General features: G+C 44.0%; 2 protein-coding genes across 4 annotated transcripts; one reads left to right on the top strand and one right to left on the bottom strand.

Annotated features, from left to right (window-relative positions):
- Positions 1-51: 51 nt before the first annotated feature.
- Positions 52-15,853, top strand: gucy2f (guanylate cyclase 2F, retinal). Of its 2 annotated transcripts, XM_086035697.1 has the most exons (20): positions 52-671; positions 747-1,529; positions 2,923-3,016; positions 3,095-3,221; positions 4,181-4,535; positions 4,903-4,987; positions 5,084-5,180; positions 7,355-7,477; positions 7,636-7,716; positions 8,497-8,673; positions 9,133-9,289; positions 9,370-9,519; positions 10,370-10,518; positions 10,611-10,774; positions 10,857-11,049; positions 11,326-11,500; positions 12,192-12,290; positions 12,368-12,462; positions 13,320-13,405; positions 14,316-15,853. In XM_086035697.1, exons 2-20 carry the CDS (start codon positions 803-805, stop codon positions 14,419-14,421), a joined length of 3,240 nt encoding a protein of 1,079 aa, XP_085891823.1. In that variant the 5' UTR covers positions 52-671; positions 747-802; the 3' UTR covers positions 14,422-15,853. The 2 variants fall into 2 exon arrangements, with proteins under 2 accessions (XP_085891823.1, XP_085891822.1); XM_086035696.1 differs by having other exon boundaries at positions 56-671; positions 2,923-3,221.
- Positions 15,854-17,125: 1,272 nt separating this feature from the next.
- On the bottom strand, positions 17,126-21,854 carry serpinh1b (serpin peptidase inhibitor, clade H (heat shock protein 47), member 1b). Of its 2 annotated transcripts, XM_086035040.1 has the most exons (8): positions 21,694-21,756; positions 21,233-21,264; positions 20,598-20,747; positions 20,327-20,519; positions 19,227-19,497; positions 18,401-18,499; positions 18,079-18,311; positions 17,126-17,889 (listed from the first exon to the last, which is right to left on the bottom strand). In XM_086035040.1, exons 3-8 carry the CDS (start codon positions 20,714-20,716, stop codon positions 17,587-17,589), a joined length of 1,218 nt encoding a protein of 405 aa, XP_085891166.1. In that variant the 5' UTR covers positions 20,717-20,747; positions 21,233-21,264; positions 21,694-21,756; the 3' UTR covers positions 17,126-17,586. The 2 variants fall into 2 exon arrangements, with proteins under 2 accessions (XP_085891166.1, XP_085891164.1); XM_086035038.1 differs by lacking the exon at positions 21,233-21,264 and having other exon boundaries at positions 21,694-21,854.
- Positions 21,855-23,456: the final 1,602 nt, after the last annotated feature.

Below are 23,456 nucleotides of genomic sequence, written 5' to 3'. Positions count from 1 at the left end.
ACGACCAATCGCGGCTCAGCTTGAGAAAGCCGGTCAGTCGTGATTGGTCTGAAAATCGTCAACCCCTAAAAAAACAGTTTGGTGAACCCCGTTAGATACAGTCCACGGTCATGAGAGTTGTTGAGGGTGTTAAGCGATAAGAAAGAAGGCCTTGTCGCAGCTCCAGCCGCACCACGACGAGGCTTCTGGACAAGACTACGGCCGGCTGTCAATCCTCTTACAATGCTCCTCAGTGAAAATGGATTAGCGAGTAACACCTACGTTTTGGCCCACGGTCACTTTGGCCGATTGGATTGAACGAGGCTGACACCCTCCTCATAACGCAATACACTAAATACACTTGTGGTCGTATTTCAAGGCGGGGACGTTTTTCAACGGAGATTTTGGATTTTTTTTTTTTGTCTTGCCATATGAGTGCAGAGGATCACAGTTGTTTGTTGTCATCCAGATAGAAGGCGGAGTTGTTAAAGCGGGTGGCTGCGGGGCGTAAGTAGCTCTCCAGGGTGCTGAAGTCGTCTCCAAACGGCTCCCCCCGCCTGTCACTTGGCAGCCTGGCGGTCCAAGCGCGATGACTCGGCTCCCCGGCCGCTCACGCAAAGACGGTAAGGTCGCGAGGATGCTGAGGTGACGCCCGGACGGACGGACGCCTGATGACTTCAAAGGAGGGCTAGGTCAGTCATTTGACTTCATTCGTCCGATATCCATTCCAAATGTGAACATTCTGAAAGCGCGTGCTTACTTTTCAGACGACTCTCCCGCAGTGACCCTGAAACATCACTACCTCAAATTCACAGCCGGGACAATGCAACATTTTCGGCCTCTATGGGAGTCCAACCGTCCTTTTGTGCCTCTGCTTAAAAGACGGCGTTCGTTACCGGCGCCGCCTTTTTACTACTTTCTCCTATGGGTCCTCCTCGGATCGTCGACGTTCCCTTGCCGCGGCGGCTGCTCGGTATTCAAAGTGGGCGTCCTGGGGCCTTGGAACTGCGACCCGGTCTTCTACAGGACGCTGCCGGCCGCTGCCGCGAGGCTCGCGGTCTCCAGGATAAACCGAGACCTCAGTTTGAAATTGGACCTGAAGATGGACTTTGTCATCCTGCAGGAGCCTTGCGAAACTTCCAAAGCTTTGACTGAATTCATACGCTATGAGAATACGGCCGATGCGTTTGTGGGCCCCACTAATCCCGGATACTGTACCGCGGCGTCACTGCTGGCAAAGAACTGGGACAAGTCCATCTTCTCCCACGGCTGTGTCAATTTTGAGCTGGACCGCGCCGCGAGCTACCCGACTTTTTCCAGGACGGTTCCGTTTCCCCCGGAGGTGCTCTTCGCGGTGCTGAAGCACTTCCGGTGGGCTAACATGGTGGTGGTCTCCTCCACCGAAGACATCTGGAGGGACACGGCGGAGCGAGTGGCCGCCGCCATGAGGGAAAAGGGGCTCCCCGTCGCCTTGGTTACGTCGGTGGGCATCGGCGAGATCCAAGTTGAGAGCACGCTGAGGAAGATCCAAGACGCAGGGGAGATAAGAGGTGATGTTCATATTATTTCATAAAGTACATAAAAAAAAAATAAATAAAAGTCAGACTTCAGTTCAATGATGAAAGCACAATGCAAAGATGTTACCCGTCACTTTACTCATCGGCGATTTTTGTGTGTAAAAAGTAGTTGCCCGCCTTTAATATTACAAATGGAAACTCAGATTGCCTCAACTCCAAGAAAAGTGAATCGTGGTTGTTGCTCTCGGTGGGGGGGGGGGGAATCTGTCAAAATCTATGAGAAGCTACATGGACCATTTTTAATATAGTTTTCCTCTTCTTCATCGTTGTTCAAACATTTCAACTCTTTAAAAACGCACTTTTTTAAAAGTATTCCTGAGCACTTGTGCTCACTGCCTGGCACATTTTCTCCAAACAAGAGGCCGGGCGTGCTCGCTTCAAGTCGTTTGTCACTCCCATTTGGAGTGTTCCGTAAAAGTCGAACAGGAAACGCCGAGACAATAAATAAAACACCGTGTGTTCAAACGGCAAAACACTCAGCCAATCGATGTAATTTTGTCCAACAAAAGTTCAAAACATCTGCCCATACACTCTCTCCGCTTTTATCAGCAGCCTGCCCAGCTTGGATTCCCTCTCCAGCCCTCATGAACTGGCCACGCACCACAATGATAATCCCCATCATCTCCTCAACATACTAACGACATTAAAAAGCGGATCAGTAGCTTTCGCCGCCTCGATGCGCTGGTCCGCACCTGCTCTGTGACAGTTCAACTCCAAAGGACATCAACTGAAACGCCGTTCACTTCTCTCTCTCTCTCTCTCTCTCCACTGTTATTGTTCCTGCAGCATTCAAAACAGAAGCCATAACCCCAATCACGTAAAAAAAAAAAATGGGTTCAGATTCTAATCATTTCAATCGCAATCAATTCCTGGTGTCCGAACCCACCACGGTGCAGAAACAGCACTCGTTTTTTTTCTTTCAGCCGACTCCGGCCTACTCAGCGGCCGTATCCTGCGCGACCTGACTGCAACTTTCGATGCCATTTCTCACATCATCCCCCTGAACAGACTCCATAACATTGACATGACGCAAATTCTTTCAATGGTTTGGTTCTTTCATGCGCCCGGTTTGTTCAAATGAAAACGTCCCCCCCGTTGGTTCCGGTGTCCCCCAGGGCTCTATCTCGGCCCCACTCCACTTTATCATCTTCATCTTGGCAATGTTTTCTCCAAATTCAAATTCACACTTGTGACATCATCACCAGCCCACGTTTTTTATTTTTTTTTTTCCAGCGCACATAAACAACATCGCCCAGTCTGCATACTTTCACTTCCGTAACATTTATCGGTTCCATCCATCCCTCACCCCGTTGTCCTTTTGTCCGTATTGTATCATTTAAGAGGTCATCCCGCGTGTGTGTTCCAGTGATCGTCATGTGCATGCACTCTGCGCTGCTGGGAGGGGAGCAGCAGGCCACTTTCCTGGTCAAGGCGCAACAAATGGGTCTGACTTCGGGCAAGTACGTTTTCGTGCCCTACGACGCCCTGCACTACAGTTTGCCCTACAGCGCCCCCTACTCTCGCCTGCAAAACAACAGCAGGCTGCGCGAGGCCTACGACGCCGTGCTCACAATCACCATCGTCTCCGAGCCCGCGTCCTTCAACGAGGCCTTTTCGGCAGCCAAAGAGAGCGGCGAAGTGAGGCCGGGTGCGGCGGCCGAGCAGGTAGGAACCAGTTGGCGAGAAGCGTTTGGGTCGAGGCCAGCGTTGTGCAACCTTTTTTGAGCCAAGGCACGCACAAAATTAAAAAAAAAATGGCACACCAGGTGGATATTAGAGCATTTACCAATTGTTGTGCCTGTCGATATACGTCACCGCCATAGATAGATGAACAAATAATCAGCGCGTTATTCGTAGTAAAGGAACGCCTTTGGATCTCTCCCGGCTAATGCAGGTAGAGGTCGAGGCACGGTCTGGATTGGAATATTCCAATTTCTCTCTCAGGCTAACACGGAAGTGCTGATGCATGCCTTTATTTCCTGTCGTTTAGATTACTGTAATGCCCTGCTCTCTGGCCTCCCGAAAAAGAGCATTTCACCACTGCAACTACTGCAGAATTCAGCCGCTCGGGTGCTGACGAGAACCAGAGGGCGGGAGCACATTACGCCGGTTTTGAAATTGCTGCATTGGCTCCCTGTGTGTTTCAGGATCGATTTTAAAGTACTTTTATTAGTTTATAAATGTGTTAATGGTCTTGGGCCATCTTATTTATCTGATTTGCTTTTATCATACCAGCCCTCGCCGATCCTGAGGTCCTCTGGCGCCGGCCTTTTATTTATTCCAAGGGTGAGGACCAAAATGCATGGCGAGGCTGCGTTCAGCCGTTTTGGTCCTCACCTTTGGAATAGCCTGCCAGAGGACGCCAGGTCTGCAGAGACTGTTGATATTTTTAAGAGGAAGCTCAAGACGCACCTTTTTAGTTTGGCTTTCAACAACTTTTAAATAATTCATCTTTTCTTTTGATTGAAGATAATTCTATGTTTTGCGTTGAATGTTTTAAAGCACTTTGAGTTGCATTTTTATGTATGAAAAGTGCTATATAAATAAAATGTGATTGATTGATTGATTGATTGATATTCTCGACTGGACCTTCTCGTCCCAACCGTGTCCGCTTTGTATTGCAGGTTCACCCACTGTTCGGCACAATCTACAACAGCATTTATCTCCTTGCCAAGTCCATCCACAAGACCAAGAGAGCCGGCATGCACCCGTCAGGCTCAAACTTGGCCTACTTCACCAAGAACATATCCTTCAGTGGCTTCAACCAGAAGGTGCAGGTGGACAACGGCGGCGAACTCAAAACCGGCTACGTCATCCTGGACACCAGCAACGCCGGCAGCCAGCTGTACCCGACCTACGCGGTGGATCTGACATCCGGGCGGCTGCGCTTTGCTGGGAGGTCCATTCATTTTCCGGGAGGGTCCCCTCCACCGTCTGATTCCAGCTGCTGGTTTGTTAAGAGTGCTCTCTGCAAAGGAGGTAAGGGGCTTTGGCTCAGGGTCTTCGTTTGAGAGGTTGTCATTTGATCTACCGAGGATTCATTTAAAGGGGGAAGTCAACCTAAAAAAAAAAAAAAAAAAAAGTTGCGATATACGCACACAATGCGGTAAACGACGTCTAACACGGCAGCTGCCGTAACACTTAGCGATACCAAGCGGGCCGCCTCACGACCACATACATGCAATCGTCGACGCTGAATTTCACTTGAAGCGAGGCGCGCGAAAATAACTTTGGATGATAAGCCGCGCGCCGCTTCTCAGAGCCGTTATTATCCGATCATATGTAACAGCGCGCCGTGGTAAATTTCCAAATCGATCAACCGGATCGCTAACCTGTTGTCGTGCAGGGGTGGAGGTCACCTACATCATAGTGGTGTTTGCGGTCATCTTGGCTCTGGCCGTAGCAGGGCTCGTCATCGGTCTTTTCATCAGGTACAAGTTCAGGCTCGCCACTGCGTTTGGGAGGAATCCCATTTTCTGAGATGTCATCGATTGACGTTCTCATCTTTTGCGGATCTGACTCGACAGGAGGAGACTGCAGCAAATCCAGCTGGTCAAAGGCCCAAATCGGATCCTGCTGACCTTAGAGGATCTTACTTTCATCAACCCGCAGATTAGCAAAAGGGTGAGCGTTCATGTTGCATCCCACGCTCTGGCTTTGCTCAGCATTTCATCCACTGGCAGAGGAATTACACTAGAAACTATACTAAAAACATTCGAGAAACCTTCCATGGGAGGTGTTGGAATTTTGAAAATATTCAGTTGGATGAATTGGATAATTATAGCAGGGAATTCATGATCATGGAAATTTCTTTTACACAATATTTTTTTGAAAATATTCAGTTGGATAAATTGGATAATTACAACAGGGAATTCGTCATTTGGATAAATTGGATAATTAGAACAGGGAATTCATGATAATGGAAATTTCTTTTTCACAATATTTTTTCGAAAATATTCAGTTGGATAAATTGGATAATTACAGCAGGGAATTCGTGATAATGGAAATTTCTTTCACACAATATTTTTTTGAAAATATTCAGTTGGATAAATTGGATAATTACAACAGGGAATTCATGATAATGGAAATTTCTTTTTCACAATATTTTTTTGAAAATATTCAGTTGGATAAATTAGATAATTACAACAGGGAATTCGTGATAATGGAAATTTCTTTCACACAATATTTTTTCGAAAATATTCAGTTGGATAAATTGGATAATTACAGCAGGGAATTCGTGATAATGGAAATTTCTTTCACACAATATTTTTTTGAAAATATTCAGTTGGATAAATTGGATAATTACAACAGGGAATTCATGATAATGGAAATTTCTTTTTCACAATATTTTTTTGAAAATATTCAGTTGGATAAATTAGATAATTACAACAGGGAATTCGTGATAATGGAAATTTCTTTCACACAATATTTTTTTGAAAATATTCAGTTGGATAAATTGGATAATTACAACAGGGAATTCATGATAATGGAAATTTCTTTCACACAATATTTTTTTGAAAATATTCAGTTGGATAAATTGGATAATTAGAACAGGGAATTCATGATAATGGAAATTTCTTTTTCACAATATTTTTTCGAAAATATTCAGTTGGATAAATTGGATGATTACAACAGGGAATTCATGATAATGGAAATTTCTTTTTCACAATATTTTTTTGAAAATATTCAGTTGGATAAATTGGATAATTACAACAGGGAATTCATGATAATGGAAATTTCTTTCACACAATATTTTTTTGAAAATATTCAGTTGGATAAATTGGATAATTACAACAGGGAATTCATGATAATGGAAATTTCTTTCACACAATATTTTTTTGAAAATATTCAGTTGGATAAATTGGATAATTACAACAGGGAATTCATGATAATGGAAATTTCTTTTTCACAATATTTTTTTGAAAATATTCAGTTGGATAAATTAGATAATTACAACAGGGAATTCGTGATAATGGAAATTTCTTTCACACAATATTTTTTTGAAAATATTCAGTTGGATAAATTGGATAATTACAACAGGGAATTCGTGATAATGGAAATTTCTTTTTCACAATATTTTTTTGAAAATATTCAGTTGGATAAATTGGATAATTACAACAGGGAATTCGTGATAATGGAAATTTCTTTCACACAATATTTTTTTGAAAATATTCAGTTGGATAAATTGGATAATTACAACAGGGAATTCGTGATAATGGAAATTTCTTTTTCACAATATTTTTTTGAAAATATTCAGTTGGATAAATTGGATAATTACAACAGGGAATTCATGATAATGGAAATTTCTTTTACACAATATTTTATATGATGTTATATTTTTATAGTAAGAGGAACATCATGGATGAATGGATCATTTTGTCCCTGGGTGGGAATTTGGATAGGAATTGTGTTTGTCATGCGTGCTGCAATCTAGCAACCTGTCCATGGTGTACAGTGTCCAAAACTCGGTGAAGGGTGGCTCCAGCTCACCCGTGACCTTAATGAACAGAAGCGATATACAAACCGGATGGATGGGTTTTGATAACATTTTGATTCTATTTTGTGTACATAGACTAAATCATGCTCTTAGACAAACTTGAATTCCTCTTGAATTCCATATTTTTCTATTCTTTCCCAATTTCTTCCTAAAGTTTATAACTTTGAAAAGCCATTGAATTTTACTCCCTTCTTAGTGGGGTTGAGGTGCCACAAAATATGCGCCTACAGTAAATTCTTATTTACTGATTGCCATTATTATTCCATGTTTTATGACATGTTCCGTTTGGTTTCATGCGCAGAAAATCACTTTAGAGGACATGAGTGAGTCCAGTGCTCTTGAAGAGAAATCTGCAGACCGCTCACATTCAGTCAACAGCATGCACACGGCCACTCACGAGACCACCAACGTTGCCGTTTTTGAGGTAAACCACCCTGACAAAGGCATGTCTAAAAAGAGAGCCTCACATTTGAAATGTTAGCCCCAATTTTAAAAAGTAGCTTGATGCTCAGTGATAAATCATCAATCATAAAACATTTCAATATTAGCGGTATCATATTTAACATGTGACTTCTCCTCCAGGGTGACTGGGTGTGGCTAAAGAAATTTAAGAATGGACAGTTTAAGGAGGTGAAGCAGAGCGGCACAAAGATTTTTACCAAGGTCAGCGCTGTTAAATCTGAAAGTTTTTTTGTTTGTTTGTTTTTTTGTCCAAAAAGAAGCCTCAAGCTGTTTCGCCACTCCCTGTTGACGTTTACTGTCAAACTAAACTTAAAATGAAGAAAATGAAACATTTTGTATTAAAAACAACCACACACGATAAGTTTGCCTTTAGGTCTGCTAGCTTAATGCTAACATATAATGGAATACGCCTACTTTGTGTATTAAAAACAACCACACACGATAAGTTTGCCTTTAGGTCTGCTAGCTTAATGCTAACATATAATGGAATACGCCTACTTTGTGTATTAAAAACAACCACACACGATAAGTTTGCCTTTAGGTCTGCTAGCTTAATGCTAACATATAATGGAATACGCCTACATTGTGTATTTAAAACAACCACATTATAAATGTGGCTTTAAGTCTGCTAGCTTAATGCTAACATATAATGGAATACGCCTACTTTGTGTATTAAAAACAACCACACACGATAAGTTTGCCTTTAGGTCTGCTAGCTTAATGCTAACATATAGTGGAATACGCCTACATTGTGTATTAAAAACAACCACACACGATAAGTTTGCCTTTGGGTCTGCTAGCTTAATGCTAACAAATAATGGAATACGCCTACATTGTGTATTTAAAACAACCACACTATAAATGTGCCTTTAAGTCTGCTAGCTTAGTGCTAACATAATGGTACACGCCTGTAATGTTGTGTAGATTTTGCAACCAAAACAATACGAGGTAATCCAACCTCCTGTCTATTGCCCCTTTCAGATGAAGGACTTGAGAAACGAGAACGTGAATCCTTTCCTGGGCTTCTTCACAGAGAGCTCCATGTTCGCGGTGGTGACGGAGCACTGCTCCAGGGGAAGTCTGCAGGACCTGCTTAGGAACGAGGACGTCAAATTAGACTGGATGTTCAAGTCCTCGCTTGTGCTTGACCTCATCAAGGTAAACGCCAACGCCGTCCCGCCCGCCCGCCCGCCTGCCTGCCTTGCACGTCATCATGTGACGCTTCTCTATTCACTCTGGCACACTTGAGTTAAGCACTGACATTCCCAGTGGAAACATGCTGCCGCTCGCTTCACTCTATTATTCTTGTGCATGGACACATTATGCTGCCTGCAATGATATTTGTACAACGATGTTTTTCTCGAATATGAGCATAGAAGTAAAGCAAGCTAATCATATTTTTACTTCTTCATAATGACAAAGTGAGTAAAAGATCAAAGTATATCATAATACAGTTATTGATATTGGCTAAGATGAAGATTTAGATGAAAATAACAGTGGCGCCGTAGCGTGAAAAGAATCGTCAAAAGCTTGACTCGTAAATATTTTATAATTCATCAATGCGTGTGGGTGAAATTGGCTCATAACATAACATAATAAGGCACATTGTGCTTGCAGGGCATGAAATACCTCCACCATAGGGACTTCCCGCATGGGCGTCTGAAATCTCGGAACTGCGTGGTGGACGGGCGCTTTGTGCTCAAGATCACGGACTACGGCTTTAACGAGCTGCTCGAATCTCAAAAGGCTCCTGTCGAACAACCTCCACCTGAAGGTAACATGTCTTCCGCAAACATCGCAACTCAAGCGTTCGTAGCGAGTATCCCGTACCTCATTTTCCTCTGCTCCATCCAGACCTTTTTTGGACCGCTCCAGAATTCCTCAGGGATCTCGCAAGCGCCCGTAAAGGCACCTACAAGGGGGACGTGTACAGTTTTTCCATTATTCTCCAAGAGGTGGTGGTTCGAGGAGCACCGTACTGCATGCTGGGACTACCGCCCGAGGGTGTGTATTGAAAAAGGCATTGTTGAAAAACTAGCCATCCATTTTCTTTAGCCGTTGTCCTCATGGAGTCATGGGTGAGCAGGAGCCTACCCCAGCGGACTTTGGGTGAGAGGCGGAGTACACCCTGGACTCAATGCGTACATACAGTACACACAATTGACACGTATTAAAAAATAAATTGCTAGCGTGTTTTTGGAATTAGCGCGTGACTTCCTGTTCTTGGTTCTCAGCTTTGTGGGGAAACCCAAGTTAATAAGGAAACGGTATCAGGTGCCACCCCACAAATTCTGCCTAGCAACAGGTCTGATTTTGTTGCTATTGAACTGCTGTGACTGATTGTGCCATTTTGGTTTTGGACCTAAAATAAAAATGGCAACAATTTTTTTTTTTAATTAAATAAAAAATTATGTATGTATATATATATATATATATATATATATATATATATATATATATACAGATGCTAATGAGTTTTGCTATTTTGTCTTTCTCCGTGTGATGCTGCACCATTTGTGTTTAAATATCTGTTGCTTATAAAACTGCCACATGGATGCTAGTTATGCTTGCCTATCTATGGCATTTTGCATCAAGCTAGCGGGTCTTTTGTACGAGGCAAAGTATGTAGTTGTCTTAAATACACAACGTGCAATTCTCTTTGTTTTATTATTAGTTTGACAGTCAACTTCAACTGTATTGATTTGAGCTACACGGCTAGGCCTGCTCACTCTCTAAAAAATAAATTGCAGATCATTTGTCAATAAAAAATTTTTAAAAAAATCCTGCTTGTTGCCGAGCGAAATGTCAGCGCATTGTTCCTTTGTGGCCTGATGCCTTATATTCGTGTTTTCAGAGATTATTCGAAAGGTTAAGAAGCCCCCTCCAATGTGCCGGCCCACTGTAGTTCCTGACCAGGCTCCTCTGGAATGCATCCAGCTGATGAAGCAGTGCTGGAGTGAGCTTCCAGACCGAAGACCAAATTTCGATGAGATTTTCGACAGGGTTTGTTTGAAATTTAAGAAGTGGTGTCATCATTCTCTCTGTTTTCACGTTATTTCCCCCCAACACGTAATTGTTGCTTTTTTTTCTTGTAGTTCAAGATCATCAACAAGGGTAAAAAGACCAACATCATTGACTCCATGTTGAGGATGTTGGAGCAGTACAGCTCCAATCTGGAGGAGCTCATCCGAGAGCGAACGGAGGAGCTGGAGGTTGAGAAGCACAGGACAGAGAAACTGCTCTCCGAGATGCTGCCGCCGTCAGTTGACACGCGCCCGCGCGCAAAAATGAACGTTTGAAAAGAAAAAAGAAATGGCCTGATGGTCCTCTGCGTCCTTCAGCTCGGTGGCCGAGGCGCTGAAAACCGGCACCACGGTGGAGCCGGAGTACTTCGACCAGGTGACCATCTACTTCAGTGACATCGTGGGCTTCACCACCATCTCGTCGCTCAGTGACCCCATCGAGGTGGTTGACCTTCTCAACGACCTTTACACTCTGTTTGATGCCGTTCTCAGCAACCACGATGTCTACAAGGTGAGGCAAGACTCACTCAATAAAACGTGACCGTTTGTTTCTTGTTATCAGATTTTAGACGGCTGTACGTATTCGGGGTGTTTTTTTTTTTTTTTTTTTTAATTTTGTAGCAAGCCTGACCTCTTTATGCAAACACGGCAATGATGTGGACAATTGTTTGATAGCATATCCTGTGCAGCAGAATCCAGCATCTTTTCTAGACACAGTCAGCATAATAAACCCTCATTTTATTCCCCCAGCGGATGATCCCGATTAATGCGTCAATGTGTTATCCAGGTGGAGACCATCGGCGATGCTTACATGGTGGCGTCGGGCCTGCCCAAGAGAAACGGCAACAAGCACGCCGCCGAAGTGGCCAACATGTCTCTGAACATCCTCAGCTCGGTGGGAACCTTCCGGATGCGCCACATGCCCGACGTTCCTGTCAGGATACGGATCGGGATCCACTCAGGTAGTTCGTCCATGTCGATTGACCAAAATACATTCCTTCTTCTGTCTTAAACTGAGCTCGGAATTTCCCATTGTCCGGAGTATTGGTCGATCCAATGCAAAGAGAGACTACCAGTAGCAGTCAATCCAAAATGAACAGACATAAATGAATTTACAGTATACTGCGTTTTCAAATATTTTGTTCAATTTAGTTGGATGCCGTGTCAGGGGCGCAGCAGTTTGACGGACTGTCCACCCAGTGAGATTCATGAAAAAGTATAGACTTGTAAATGATTATAAAATGATTTTTGAATTTGTGTTTCGTTGTGTTTTTTATTTTATTGAATATTAAGAAGGGGGAATTAAAAGGGGAAAATCAACGCAAACATATTTTTTTCAAAAATATGCTCCCAGCAGGCCCCCTAGTTGAAACACGGCATCCTGATTAATAATGCGTTTGTGGAATATGAGTTAAGCAGCAAAATGAACGCGTTTTTAGCCATCTCCGGGGGCGGCCATTTTGACTCTTCTGTCGACTAAAAAGGACATCGCAACTGCTCAGGGCTCAGGTAACGACCAATCACGGCTCAGTATGTAAAAATTTGGCACTGTGTGGATTACAGAAAAATCCACCAATAGTGCAAAAGTCTGCGAGGTCAAATTTACCGTTAGCGTAGCTCCCAAACAAGCATCCTAACCTTGCGCCTTCCCAGGGCCCTGCGTGGCTGGAGTGGTGGGCCTGACCATGCCTCGCTACTGCCTCTTTGGAGACACCGTCAACACTGCCTCCAGAATGGAATCCACCGGCCTGCGTGAGTTTCCGGCGCTGTATTTTTACTTTGCTCTCCCTGATCAGTTACAGTAACTCTGGAGCGTCTTGTCGTGTCAGCTTACAGGATCCACGTAAACTTGAGCACTGTGAACATCCTGCGCGCTCTCAAGGAAGGTTATAAAATTGAAGTCAGGGGCAAGACAGAACTGAAGGTAACATTCCGTCGCTGTCCACTAGTCTAAACACGGCATTCTGATTGATATTTTGTTTGTGGAATACGACTTAAGCAGCAAAATCCACCCGTTTTTGTCCATATCAGGGGGCGGCCATTTTGCCACACTGTGTCGACTGAAAATGACATCACAGCTACTCGGGGCTCACCTGGTTTCTGAAGTTGAGCCGTGATTGGTTGTTACCAGTGCCAGGAATTATTTTCGCAGTGAGGCTTCAATGGCCGCAGCAAGGTCGGCCGAGGTTTTTTGAGCTTCAGGGTCCTAAAAGGAGATGCATTTAGTCCGACCGCGGTGAGGCTCCCATGCCGCGGTGAATCTTTTCTTTCAAATATCGCTCAGCGGGGGAGAGGCGGGTGGGGTGCTAGTGCAAGTTAGTCAAAGTTGGTCAACATAAACGCTAACGGAAGCCCGTTTAAAATGACAGGCAGACTGGCCTATAGGCGATTACTATTTGGCAGATAAACGAAGGGCGGAAGGGTATCCCGGCTGCAGGTGGAAGGTGATAAACGGACCAGGAATTTTTTGGTCATTTTAGTGCCCAGCTCTGTTTGTTACAACCGTGGTGTGATTTTTCAGTCGACAGCAAGTGACAAAATGGCCGCCCCCTGAGATGGACGAACTCGGCTGGATTTTACTGCTGAACTGATATTCCACAAACGCGATATTATTCCGAATGCCGTGTTTAGACTTGTGGGACTGCATAGGACATATTCTTATAAAGAACATTTTGGGGTTGACTTGCTTTTAAGATCCGTCCATTAAAACAAATGATTAAATGTTGCGTTCCCGCACATACAGCCACGCGGCCTGAATTTAAGAGTGCTCTTTATTACCAGGGGAAAGGCATTGAAGAGACGTACTGGCTCGTGGGGAAGTCTGACTTTGCAAAGCCCTTGCCAAAACCGCCAGAGATCAAACCAGGGTAAGATACCGCTCAGCATTTTTCACATTTGAACCCCCCCCCCCCGTCTGTACTGCGAATGCACTTGGGCAAAACTTGCACAAACTGCGCCTGTGCTACCTCAGCGAAGACAATCACGGCCTGAGCCCCGAAGACGTAGCCACGTACAGGAGAAAGAAGGCGGAGAAAAAGGCTTGACACGAAGGTAGAGCCCTGGCATGCCAGCCAGCTGGTGTCGCGTGGTGTCCTGTGGGAAACCTTGGCACGCTGTGATGTGATTTCCAAGTCTTGGCTTTGTGATCTTTTTCCCCCCTCATCTCTTGATTTGATCAACTTCCGCGCCCTGCAAATCCCTCTTTGTGTAGCGATTTAGCCTTCGTGATTGAACACTTATTGTGGTATTTGTGCTGTGTTTGCTATTGCGGTGTTTTGTGTGCTTATTAAAGCGGAAGTCAACGCAAACGTATTTTTTTTCAAGAATATATTCTATGCAAGCCCACTAGTTGAAACAGGGCATTCTGATGAATATTACGTTTGTGGAATAAGTGTTAATCCACTCGTTTTTAGCCATTTCTGTCGGCGGCCGTTTTGTCTTCTGTCGACTGAAAATGACATCACAGCTGCTCACAACGACCAATCACGGCTCGGATTCAGAGAACAGATCAGCCGTGATTGGTCGTTGTGAGCAGTTGTGATGTCATTTTCAGTCGACAGGAGACAAAATGGCCGCCCCCGGAGATGGCTAAAAACGAGTGCATTTTGCTGCTTGACTTATATTCCACAAACGCGATATTCATCAGAACGCCGCGTTTCAACTAGTGGACCTGCTGGGAACATATTCTTGAAAAAAAGATGTTTGGGTTGACTTCCGCTTTAAATCCAAATACGCCGTTTCTGCTCGAGATCAATTCCGCGCTCTGTCTTTGATTAGGGCCAACTGGCAGGAGATGGTGACGGACGAGATCAAGACCCTTTTCCGCAAGGCCAACAGGCCGGTGGACAAGCAAAAAGTGAGCGGAAAAGAAGGAAAGATGTGAAAGGAATGACGGCGTAGGACAGATTCCTACTGGGAAAAAGGAGAGGCCCGGCGGAAGACGTGAAAGCGGCACCCGGCCTGGCGGCCTCTGGCCCCCGTGGCTTACCGCGGACTCCTTTAAGAGGATTGCCCCATCGACCGGCTAAGCTGCGTTGCAGCTGACACGGCAGAACACGACGGCGCTAATGTAATGAGACTCGGCTCGTGACCTGCCCGCCGAACGGCTGCCAGTAGACCGGGGACCGATCTTCAGTCAAAGACTCATGCACTCTCTGGCCACTGCGTGGTCGTCCAAATGAGGCAAGGCTTCCCCCATCCAAACAGGGGAGTGCCCTGGATGCCTATTTGAAAATCTAATTTGTCTTGTCTTCTTAGATTGGACGTGAATGCTCATAATAGAGGACCTTTGGCTCAGGTAACAACCAAACACGGCTCACCTGTTTTCTGAAGCCGAGCCATGATTGGTCGATACCTACGCCCCGAGCAACTGTGATGTCATTTTCAGTCGACAGCAAGTGACAAAATGGCCGCCCCCTGTGATGGATAACAATGAGTGGATTTTGCTTCTTAAACTTGAAATGAACCCAAACTTGTTTTTTTTTTCAAGAATTTGTTCCCAGCGGGGGCGGCACGGTGTTCGACGGGTTAGCACGTCCGCCTCACAGTTCAGAGGTCGTGGGTTCGATCCCGGCCCCGGCCTTCCTGTGTGGAGTTTGCATGTTCTCTCCGTGCCTGCGTGGGTTTTCTCCGGGTACTCCGGTTTCCTCCCACATTCCAAAAACATGCACGGTAGGTTGATTGGACACTCGAAATTGCCCCTAAGTGTGATTGTGAGTGTGTGTGTTTGTTTGTCTCTGTGTGCCCTGCGATTAACTGGCAACCAGTTCGGGGTGTCCCCTGCCAACTGCCCGATGACAGCTTAGATAGGCTCCAGCAGGAATATGTTCCTAGCAGGCCCACTAGTTGAAACACGGCATTCTGATTAATATTGCTTTTTGTGGAATATGAGTTAGGCAGCAAAATTCCACCCATTTTTAGCCATCTCAGGGGGCGGCCATTTTGTCATTACTGTCGACTGAAAATGACATCACCGCTACTCAGGTCTCAGGTAATGACCAATCATTAGCCCTGAGTAGTTGTGATGTCATTTTCAGTCGAGGGAAGTGACAAAATGGCCGCCCCCAGAGATGGCTCAAAACGAGTGGATTAACTCGTATTCCGCAAACGCAATATTTATTTATTTTCATCAAAAATCTGGGGTTTGCGTTGACTTCCGCTTTAATCATTCCACAAATGCAATTGTAATCTGAATGCCGCGTTTAGACTAGTGGGGGTGCGTGCAACGTATTGTCAAGAAAATTTTGGGGTTAATTTAAATGAATATTCGGAATATTTCTAAATGTCTAAATAAATGGTCCACACGTGTGAATGCATGTGAATTGTTGTTCCATTGCATCCCCAATGAGGACAAGCACTAGAGAGCATGGATAGATTATTGGATAAATCACTACTCTGTATTAGATATAAAACACATAATACTGTACTATTCCTATCACAGCACCAGCTGCTGGATTTGGTGGGCCCCACGCGCCCCAGGAAAAAAAAATCACCACTGGTTACTGCTCTTTGTTACTATTGTCATCATTTTGTTTGGCTTAGTCTTGTTCATGAAGGCGTTAGTCAACATCTATTTATATACCCCAGCCCAATGATTCTTAACTGGTGGGTCAGGACCAAAAAGTGGGTTGCGGATTTGTTTTTGGGTGGGTCGCTGACTGGTAGGAAAAAAAAATAGCAGGTCCTTGGTTTATACTGACATATGACTCACTGCTTTTCATTAAATCATGTTCATCATGTTTTTTTGTATAAATAATGTACTGTAATCATGAGTTTGCTCATGTGTAAGTGTGTGTTTAAAATATGATAACATACACAATCTCTAAAAATACATTTTCTTTTATTGTTCTTGTTATATATAAAAGTGGGTCACGACTTGACGTGATAATAGGAAAGAGAAATGCGGTTTCCAGGGTGACAACAGTTGAGAATCACTGGCCTTGCCAATCCTTTATATTTGAATCCTTATTCAAGGAAAGTCAAATAATCGCTGATAATGTTCAGAATTTTTAATGAGCCAAACTCATTTTAAAAAAATCATTTTATATGTTGTTTATGTTCTTGTAAGAGAACACAACAGTGCAATAACACCCTGTACATAAACAGAAACGTCATATTAAAATTTAAGGGTTATACAAATTTCTTTTTACATCGCCTGTTTGTTCTGACATAGGGTGGCACATTTTCCAGAAGATTTTCATATTGTTTTTCATGTTCCAAAAGTCACTTAACTCCATATCATTTATTAAAGAGACAGGAAGGCAGAAAGTCAAACAAAAAGATTTTTTTGTTGTTGTTATATACCAGCATACAAAAGAGCCACCGGAGTGAGTTCCCAGCTCACCATGAGGACCCTGCACTCCGGTTTCAGCCCAGCCGCTCCTTTGTGCAGGTCATGGCCCCCAAAGACTTTTATTTTGTCTAGCAATGGCTGAACAAGTCAAGCCTGACATTCTTGGGATAGTTGACTGCAGCAGATAAGCCCTGGGTCAACCCCCCCTCCCCGTTCATCCCAAACATGGGAAAACCATCCACTCGAAAAATGATGATATGCCTTCTTCTTCTTAATGGCGAAAAAACAAGTCGCGTTTATCATTTTCTATGTTTTATTGAAAAACGACACTCGTTCATAATCACACAATTCCAACAGCATTTTCGTGGACAGCAATAAACAGGTTGCGTGTGCGAGGCATGTGAACACAAGTTCAACTCAAAAATGTAACATGCAAACTTAGCTTGTAAGATTCAGTGCAGGCAGGAAGACAAAATGATGTGTTGTTGATTTTTAGAGGGAAGCGCCAAACAAGATCTTTAAACATTAAAGTTAATGCATGTAAGAACCAACGGATCATTGCTTGACCTATGCTGGCATTAGCATTAGCATTAGCAGGCTGTGAGAGAGATCAAAAGTTCAGATATTCAGTCCACATCTGCTTTGATGGAATGTGTTCCTGAGGTAAAGCTAGATTTAAAAAAAAAAAAACAACAACAAAAAAAACAGTTTTCTTGACACAGTTTCACAAAATAACACTAGCCGGCGAAATGAACATTATAGCTCGTCACGCATCTTGTCTCCATTGGGTCGAACCACACGGCCGATGTACAGGATGGACTTGGTCTTGTTGTCCTTGACCAGGAAAATGAAGGGGTGGTCCACGTAGAAAAGCTTGGGGTCCCTCAGCTTGTCGGTGCCGAAGATGTTGGTGTCGAACGGGTTGCCTTCCGTGTTCAGCTCCAGGGCGGACGCGTGGAAGAAGTCGGAGAGGTACAGGTCCTTCTTTCCGGAGATGTTAGACAGGTCCGCCTTGGCCTTGTCCACCGCCTCGGTCAGGCCCAGCTCAGCCAGATGTTTCTACGGAGACGGAGAGAGAGGAAGAGACGACCGAGGGAATGTAAGGACACAAGCGCTTTAAAAGGGTGAGGACGGAAGACGACTATTTTTATGGATAAGGATTACAAAGTGGCTGTGAACAGCCAAAAACAAGTGAAGGAGAAGCCGCTGGCTTCCTTAACATTTCCACGAGATGTTTGGGCATCTTACCTGCAGGTTGTGGCTAACTTCCAAAGAGACTTTGGGCAGCGAGATGGCCACGGCTCTATTCTCCATCTTGCTGAGCCAAGCTTCCACCTGCATCTTAGTCAGCAATTTTTCCATGCGCGCCAGGGGCTCCAGTTGGTAGGGCATGAGAAGGATCATGGAGGCCTGCTTCTGTCCCAGAGGCATGTCCAGAACATAGACCCTATTCTTTGTGTCTTCGTAGAAGTCGTACAGACCTGAGGAGGAGCAGGACAGAGTGATCGGATCGCTTGTCTTGGCGGGGGGGAAAAAAAAAAAAAAAACACAAACAATTGAGTAAACGGACCTGTGCGGTGCATCATTGGAACTGCAACAGTGAAGGAGCGAGTCACCATGAAACCACGATTGTCCACCATATTTTCGTGGAACCTCTGATCCCAGTGAGCTATAAGAGAAAACGTAGCCCACTTAGAATTGAAACTGTTCGTAGGTTCCATCCTCAACTTGAGTGGCAGACCTCCACCAAGGCTGGACTATCCTAAATAGGATCAACAACATATTGTACACCTTCATAGCCACCCATTCAGATTTAATTAAGAGTAGCCATGTCTTTTCACTAGAATTCCCCCTCTCAGGGTCAAAGATTCGCCTCATCTTTTTAAGAGTTGTCGAGAAACGTGTGGATTTCACTGCTTATCTCATATTCCACAAACGCAATAGTACGTAATCAGAATGACATGTTTAGAACAGTGCAGGCGCATTGAACATATTATTCCAAAGAATTTGAGGGGGGTTGACTTCCCCTTTTAACGTCTTTGCTTTTTTTTTTTCGAGCACATCAGATTATTGACCTTTTTTATTTTCAAATTCAACCAATAAGAGCTTGCGCAAGACTGATTTAACTACGTGTTTCATTTATAGCTATGACGTTTCTGAAAGATACCACCTGCTGTTGCACCTGTCCCTTAATACATATTACTAAATATTTAACTACTAAATTGTTATTATTACTAAAACTTGATGTGCTAGAGACAAAACAAGGTAATCATTCATCCAAACATTTTTTAACTTTTATCTCTGATTATAGCCTCAATATAGTTTCTCCCTCTGCACAGCCCCGGCTAGCAAACACGACCTTGGCGGAGGTCATCAAAACAAGACAGGATACTGACGCTTGAAGAACATAGCATTGACGATCATGGCCCCGTCGGTGTTGACCACCTCCTTGGTGATCTCGGGCAGCTTGCCGCCGGTCGACTTGGCCGCCCACTCGTTGATGGAGTTGACGGCGCTCCTCTTGTCGCGGAAGTTGATTTTGGAATGGTCGTAGTTGTAGTGCTTCTTGCTGGTCTTCACAAAGTCGTCGGCAAAGGCCACCGAGCTGGGCCCGTACAGGCGGTTGTTGATCGTCCATGTGGTGTTGCGCGTTTTGGCGTCACTCACCTGTGGATGAACCACAGAACAATTGTGACAATTGCACGCGGCCTTTGATATTTAGAAAATCTGGCGGATACGGTCTAAGGCGGCATATTCATCCGAGACAACGAGATGAAAGTGTAATGGCAGTTAAAGTGTTCTTTCACTTCAACATAATAAATGGTACACAAATTGGAGCAGCTGTTGAATATCGTAGCTAGTCCCATTTGAGCATTATTGTGGTCATGTCCCTTTTTTTCTTCTTCTTTTTTTCAATATTTCAAGAGGCTTTGATTAAAACACTCAGGATCATGAAGGGGGGGTACATAGCTCTTAAAGTGGAAGTCAGCCCAAACATATTTTTTTTCAAGAATATGTTCTATGCAGGCCCACTTGGTGAAACAAGGTATTCTGATAAATATTGCGTTTGTGGAATAAGTGTTAATCCACCCGTTTTTAGCCATCTCTGGGGGCGGCCATTTTGTCCCTTCTGTCGACTGAAAATGACATCTCAGTGTCTCAGGTTACGACCAATCACGGCTCACCTGTTTTCTGAAGCTGAAGTCGTGATTGGTCGTTACCTGAGCAGTTGTGATGTCATTTTCAGTCGACGGTAACAAAATGGCCGCCCCCTGAGGGGTGGATTTTGCCGCTTAACCCATATTCCACAAATACAATATTAATCAGAATACCTTGTCTCAACTAGTGGGCCTACTGGGAACATATTCTGGAAAAAAATATGCTTGGGTTGACTTCCGCTTTAAGTTCCAAAGTTTTCATTGACGGTGTGGTTTTTTTCCCAATTTATGTGTTCTACATAGAGTCCGATTAAGACATCAAGTATTGCCCGTCTTACCTCTGAGAGCAGCTCGGAGAGGCCTGCGTGCAGATGCTCATCCTTGAGTTTGTCTGCGTGCAGCAGGGTTTTGGCCTGCGAGGCGGTGTTTGATTTGCCGCCGAGGGCAACCATGCCCAGCGAGGAGGCCAGCACCACAGGCGAGATCAGGATGTTCTCCGTGTCTTTGGCCTTGGCCATGTTGCGGTACAGGCTGCGGAGAAAAGGGATTGTTTGTCACAAAAATGCACCAGCTACGATTGCAATTGACGGTGGCGTCCGCCGACCTGACCTGAATGCCAGGTTGGCGCTGTTGTCGGCCAGTGTGGAAGCGAAGCCGCTCAGCTTCTCGTTCCCTGCGGAGGCCGCGAGGGCCAGCAGGCAAAGAGCTACGAGCTTGCTCAGCCACATCCCGTTTGTCTGCGAAAGAAGCTGTGATAGCCTGCAAACAAACGGCAAGTTTAGTGCCGCTTTAATTTGCGCGTGACTCAGAGCCAGTGTCGTTTATTGCATCGTCATCAGTATTAAATGAGGGCGAAATGCAAGGGTGCCGGCGTGAGGCGAGGTCAGGAGGTGGGCTTCCAATCGAGCAGACATGTTGCTCGCCACGTCAGCAGCGGGGCCTGGAATCTGCCGCCCACTCAGTGCTCACACCAAGATGTAACCTGATACCTTCTCTCGGTTGTCTCTCGTGTATGATGCTGCGAGTTTGGTTTCAGGGGATTTTTTTTTTTTTTTTTAAATTTAAACCATTTTTAATTTAAATCGATCCCAACTCTTTATTTAAATTAACGACACAGACATCGTTTCAAATGTCCTTTTCTGCATTGTGAATGGGACGCAGGGTGTCTGTACTGGAACAATTGGGATACTGCAGAAATCAGATGACATTACTTTCACACACATTTTTTATGTACTGTTATATACCTTGAGATCTTTTGATGTCTGTGATTTTCATTCTGAAAGACAAGAGGTGTATGCAGTAATCCCCATAAAGGTGGCAGTAAAACATTGTTAACTCTTGACTGCCTTTAGACGTAAAAATGGACTTTTTCCTCATGGGGAGAAAAAAAAAAAAACCCGACTGATTTTCAGCTGTGCCACATTTATGCAACACATTTCTAAAGGGCAACCAAGAATCTGATAGGTTGATGGATTACAGTTTTGAATAAAGTCAGATTTTGTTGCAAGATTGGAGAATATAGTAAGCGGTTTCTTTCCGACACATTGATTGGCTTGGATAGTTGCAAGAGCAATAGCAAACGTTAAAAAAAAAAAAGAAGAAAAAAAAAAAGAAAGACAAAAAAGCAATCAAAGAGCGTTGCACTATTCAAGACCTGCTAGCGTTCGATCCTGCAAGTTAAAGTGTGTTAGCTTCCTCTCCTTACCTGGCAAAGATCTGCAGAGCTTCTCCTCTCGGATGGGTCTTGTGAATAGTTCAGCTCGGGCGAACACTCCCTCTTTATATATTCCCTTGGAGAAAGAACTTTCTAGAAGTGGGAATGGGCTATTCAAATGTATTTTGTCGGGAGGTGGGAGGCGGAACGTCCTCCTTTGGAATGCAGAAGCAGTCCGCTGATCTGGGTTCAGTCCTGAAACTTTTGTCGACGAAATGTCTGTTTTGGAGAAATCTGACTCTGGGTCAGTTGGTTTTATGGTGCGCAGAACCACTTTTAAGTCTCTTCTAGGTCTCCCTGTGGCTTGCTGACTCAATCTCTAACGTTTGTTTCATCATATTTAAAATGGACAATTTCGTATTTTATTACAAAGTCGATCACTATTACACATGCAAATACCGTGCAAATTGAACGTGTGTTTTGACATTTTTTCTTCTAAAGTTGGTAGATTTGTGTAAGAATGAAGCAAAAACTGTAAACCGTACCTCATCTTTCATCAATTTGCTACCAGGACCTGTGAAAGCTTTCCTTGTTGCTGTGCTCCAAAGATTTAAAAGTAAAAGCCCTTCCCCCACCACTGCCACGTCAATCCAACTCAGATGGATGCAGGGCAGAAAAGGTGAGGGAGATTGAGATGACATCAATTGCAGTGATTCATGGCTCACATAATTGACTACTTTCTGCACAAGCAGCAACAAAGTCAGAATCATTTGAATGCAGAAAAAAAAAAATTTGACCGAAAATTTGTACATATTCTTTGAACCCTAGCCATAGATTTCAATCGTACGGATGCTACCATAGAACCAATGAAGGATTCTATTTTGAGTAGTGAGAGTTTTCCAAACAGCGAAGAATTCCTTGAATCTCACAATTCCAAACTTCCTCGTTTGCAGCCGTGTCCAGACAAGAAGTGATGTGACTCAGGTTCTGCAAAACCATTTCACACTCACCACCCTCATTCTGAACAGTTCAATTCGGACCCTTTTACAACCTTTGATCTGTGTTGCACTTCAGTGTGGAATCAAATTGCGGGGAACAAAGGCCAATTTTGCCTTCTGATGTAGTGTCAGAGTCGTAACAGAGGTGGGACGGTGACCGTGTAGGGAAGAGCAGAAAACCGGGTGTGAGATGTTCGACAACCGACACAATACTTTTTTCAGTGTTGTGTTGAAAGGAATTGTCGCTGTTTGTTTCAACACGTCTCATAAAACCCCACTTTTGATTGTGTGAAAGGCAAAGCTGTGTAAATGATGCAATTCTGTTGAATCTCTGTGTAAAAGAGGGGATTGCAAAGGCTAATTTGGGCCTGTCTAAAAAAAAATTAAAAAAAAAAAAACTGCGCCACCACCAGTTGTTTGTAATCTTGCCTGAGACTGAGAACAACAGTTTGCACTGAAATTCCTCATCTTGGGGGGAATCAAACATTTCTGCAGTGGAATACAGGGAGATTTCCATGGTGCGGGAAAGGAATAAAACAACTAAGGAGGAAACAAAACAAGACCACAATTACTTACAAATGTTTTTCATTCTTTAATGAAGCAGACCCCCAGAGGTTATTTACACACGTTTCCCTTATGCTTGCATGGCGAGTGGAGCAAAAAGAATCTTCCAGAACCTCAAGCTCAAGGAGCTAAGTTGCAGATGTAGTCAAAAATTGAAGCCTTTCAAAATTATATGATTTTGAAGATATTTATGCAACTAGTTTTTATGCATTTGTTGTATTTATTTATTCCTACCAATGAAACGGATGTACT

The sequence above is a fragment of the Filicampus tigris genome, chromosome 7 (genome assembly GCF_054856515.1).
Source record: "Filicampus tigris isolate MCC_2025a chromosome 7, RoL_Ftig_1.0, whole genome shotgun sequence".
NCBI classification, from domain to species: Eukaryota; Metazoa; Chordata; class Actinopteri; order Syngnathiformes; family Syngnathidae; genus Filicampus; species Filicampus tigris.
Note: the sequence above shows the minus strand (reverse complement) of the source record. Positions and strands in the feature narration are given on the sequence as shown.